Source organism: Alosa pseudoharengus, unplaced genomic scaffold (assembly GCF_046254945.1).
Source record: "Alosa pseudoharengus isolate Yale_2024_CS ecotype anadromous, Long Island Sound unplaced genomic scaffold, YU_APseudo_1.1 YU_APseudo_1.1_scf_13, whole genome shotgun sequence".
Lineage (NCBI taxonomy): Eukaryota > Metazoa > Chordata > Actinopteri > Clupeiformes > Clupeidae > Alosa > Alosa pseudoharengus.
This window is the reverse complement of record NW_027468598.1, coordinates 38,489,760-38,492,212: the sequence shown is the minus strand read 5'-3', so window position 1 is coordinate 38,492,212 and position 2,453 is coordinate 38,489,760. Positions and strand designations below refer to the sequence as shown.

At 47.3% G+C, this 2,453-nt stretch overlaps 1 protein-coding gene across 1 annotated transcript; it reads right to left on the bottom strand.

Annotated features, from left to right (window-relative positions):
* Window positions 1–48: 48 nt before the first annotated feature.
* On the bottom strand, window positions 49–2,214 carry phox2a (paired like homeobox 2A). The gene is made up of 3 exons (XM_076281657.1): window positions 1,992–2,214; window positions 767–954; window positions 49–513 (listed from the first exon to the last, which is right to left on the bottom strand). The coding sequence occupies exons 1-3, from the start codon at window positions 2,212–2,214 to the stop codon at window positions 49–51; spliced, it is 876 nt and encodes a 291-aa protein (XP_076137772.1).
* Between the last annotated feature and the right edge of the window lie 239 nt (window positions 2,215–2,453).

The following is a 2,453-nucleotide window of genomic DNA, read 5'->3' as shown; positions in this document are numbered from 1 at the left end:
TGTGTGTGTGTGTGTGTGTGTGTGTGTGTGTGTGTGTGTGTGTCAGTCCTAAAACAGATTGGCTTTCAAGGCGTTGGGTTTTCTCTGGAAGGATGACAGAACGCCTGCAAATGGCCCCGCCCCCAGACCCGCGCCTAGCCCCGCCCCCTCACTCCCCCAGGCCTTCAGCAGCTCCTGACCCTGTGGGGTGGGGCTTAAGGTATGGGCGTGGCTTATGGTATGGGCGGGGCTGAGCGGGGGCCAGCTGACGGGGGCGGGCTTGAGGCTCTGGGGGGCTCCAGGGGGGCCGGGACTGGGGCTGAGACTGCCCCCTGCAGGTAGGGAGGCCGTACTGTCAGGCGTGGGGCTGCAGGAAGACTCCTTGGACTCGTCGTCCTCCGAGGAGGACCGGGCTTCACCTGAGCCAGAACCGCTGCCCTTCTTACTGCTCGACCCACCCACACCACCAGAACCCTTCGAGTTGGCAGCGCGCTCCTGTTTGCGGAACTTGGCCCTCCGGTTCTGAAACCATACCTGGGGAGAGACGGCAGGAGAGAGAGAAAAATATTGATGTGATTAGTACTCCTCCTGTTTTGCTGTTTATCATTGTTGTGATTAGTACTCCTCCTGTTTTGCTGTTTATCATGTTGATTGATTAATGTGAGCCTTCAGCTGTGTTCTTACTTGTTGCCAATACCACACAATAGAATGGCCATAACCTGAGTTTGAATTGGAGAGATTCAGTCTTGTTGAATAGCCTATCTATTTCTTTGTCGTTCCTTTTTACCTGTACACGCGCTTCGGTTAGGTCGATCTTGAGTGCAAGCTCCTCGCGCGTGTAGATGTCCGGGTAGTGCGTCTCCGCAAAGACGCGCTCGAGCTCCTTCAGCTGGGAGCTCGTGAAGGTCGTGCGGATTCGCCGCTGCTTTCGCTTCTCATTTAAACCGGACGGATCCGAGAAGAATTTATAGGGCACTGCACGGAGAAAAGGATAAATAAGTGACCAATAAATACACATATACAAATATATATAGAATATGTAATATTATATTATCATAACGAACTAATATATACACCTTAACATTGGCGCACTATATCAAAAAAATTTCAGGAAGGCAAAGAAGTCCTTTGAACATAAGGTTAAGACATTTGTGGAGGGAAAAGTTTACCGATACAAAAATCTGTTGCTATTTATTTGGGGTTTTGCAAGTTGCAGGTGCATTGCTGATGCATTCTGATATTACGGGTAAATTATTATTATTACTATTATTATTCATATTATTATTATGTAATATTTATTTAAATGTCATTTGTTTAAATGTCATTTATTTAAATGTCGTTTCCAGAAACACTCGCACCCATAATAGAAATAACAGACCTACCAAATTTCTCCCGATTAACCATTTTTTTTTCTGGTAGAATTGTTAAAAGGCAATATGGAAACGGATATTGAATATGACTGGATGGGGTTAAATTATTAAATTATATTTTAACTGTCATGTTTTCATTTGCCTCTACATTTGATCTAACAATTTCCAGAAAATAATTATTCGAGAGGAGTCTCTTGAGGAACTGCTATGGATGTGTGCGTCACATCCCATCAGCGGGAGGAGGACACACTTAGGCTATTGTATTACATACATTCATAAAGAAAGAAGACCACGTTAATTTATTACGTTTCATAAAGAAAGAAGACGTGTATGTATTAACATTCATAATAAGGAACTACGAACTTCATAATACCAACTACTTTGGAAACGTAAATGTGGTCTACGGATCACCTGACCAAAATATAAATTTCCCGTCATTACAAAACTTTGTCTGAACGAATCCAAACAGTGATTTATTATTAATTAGGCTTAGGCTACAACGTCGCTAGGTTTTACCTGAACCTATAGCCTGCGAAACAGTTTAATTCAATTACACCCCACAGGCCTGTTAACGAACCAAAGCTGGGATGTATTTCTTCAAACCTCCGCAGAACCAGCCTACCTGCGGAAACCGTAGCCTACCTGTGGAATACGGGGCGGGTTGGTGCTCGCGCAGGGCGCCGAGCGTGCAACTTGCGGAAGTGAGTGGCGGGCAGGTCGGGTTCGGGCCGAAGCTGCTCCGGATGGGGTTGTACTGGAAGCCGTTGGACTGACTGCAGGAGCTGAAGTCTGCATAGGCCGACGCCTCCATGGCCGCCATGCAGGAGTCGTATGTGTTCAGGTACGAGTAATCCATTTTATACATGGAGTCAGTCCGCTCCGGTCGGCCGCAGCAGCCGTCAGGCGCGGGGAGCGAAAGTTCCGAAAAGAAGGGGCGAGCTGGCGCGCGGCTCAGATAAGCATCCGCTGGTTACGCGCTGTCCTCTCTACGGTTCCGATACTTTGCCGGTAATGACGCGCTCCGGTAGGGTCAGCGGCGCTCTCCGGGCGTATGGCGGGATTAAAAAAAACTGTCAGACTTATTAAGAGTAGGCTACTGCGCTC

Excerpts from the sequence above, each read along its gene's own strand:
- phox2a (XM_076281657.1), bottom strand. The coding sequence starts at position 2,214 with ATGTATAAAATGGATTACTCGTACCTGAACACATACGACTCCTGCATG. Across the intron at positions 955-1,991 it reads ACCCGCCCCGTATTCCACAG|TGCCCTATAAATTCTTCTCG; the intron begins GTAGGCTACGGT and ends TTCTCCGTGCAG. Across the intron at positions 514-766 it reads TAACCGAAGCGCGTGTACAG|GTATGGTTTCAGAACCGGAG; the intron begins GTAAAAAGGAAC and ends GTCTCTCCCCAG.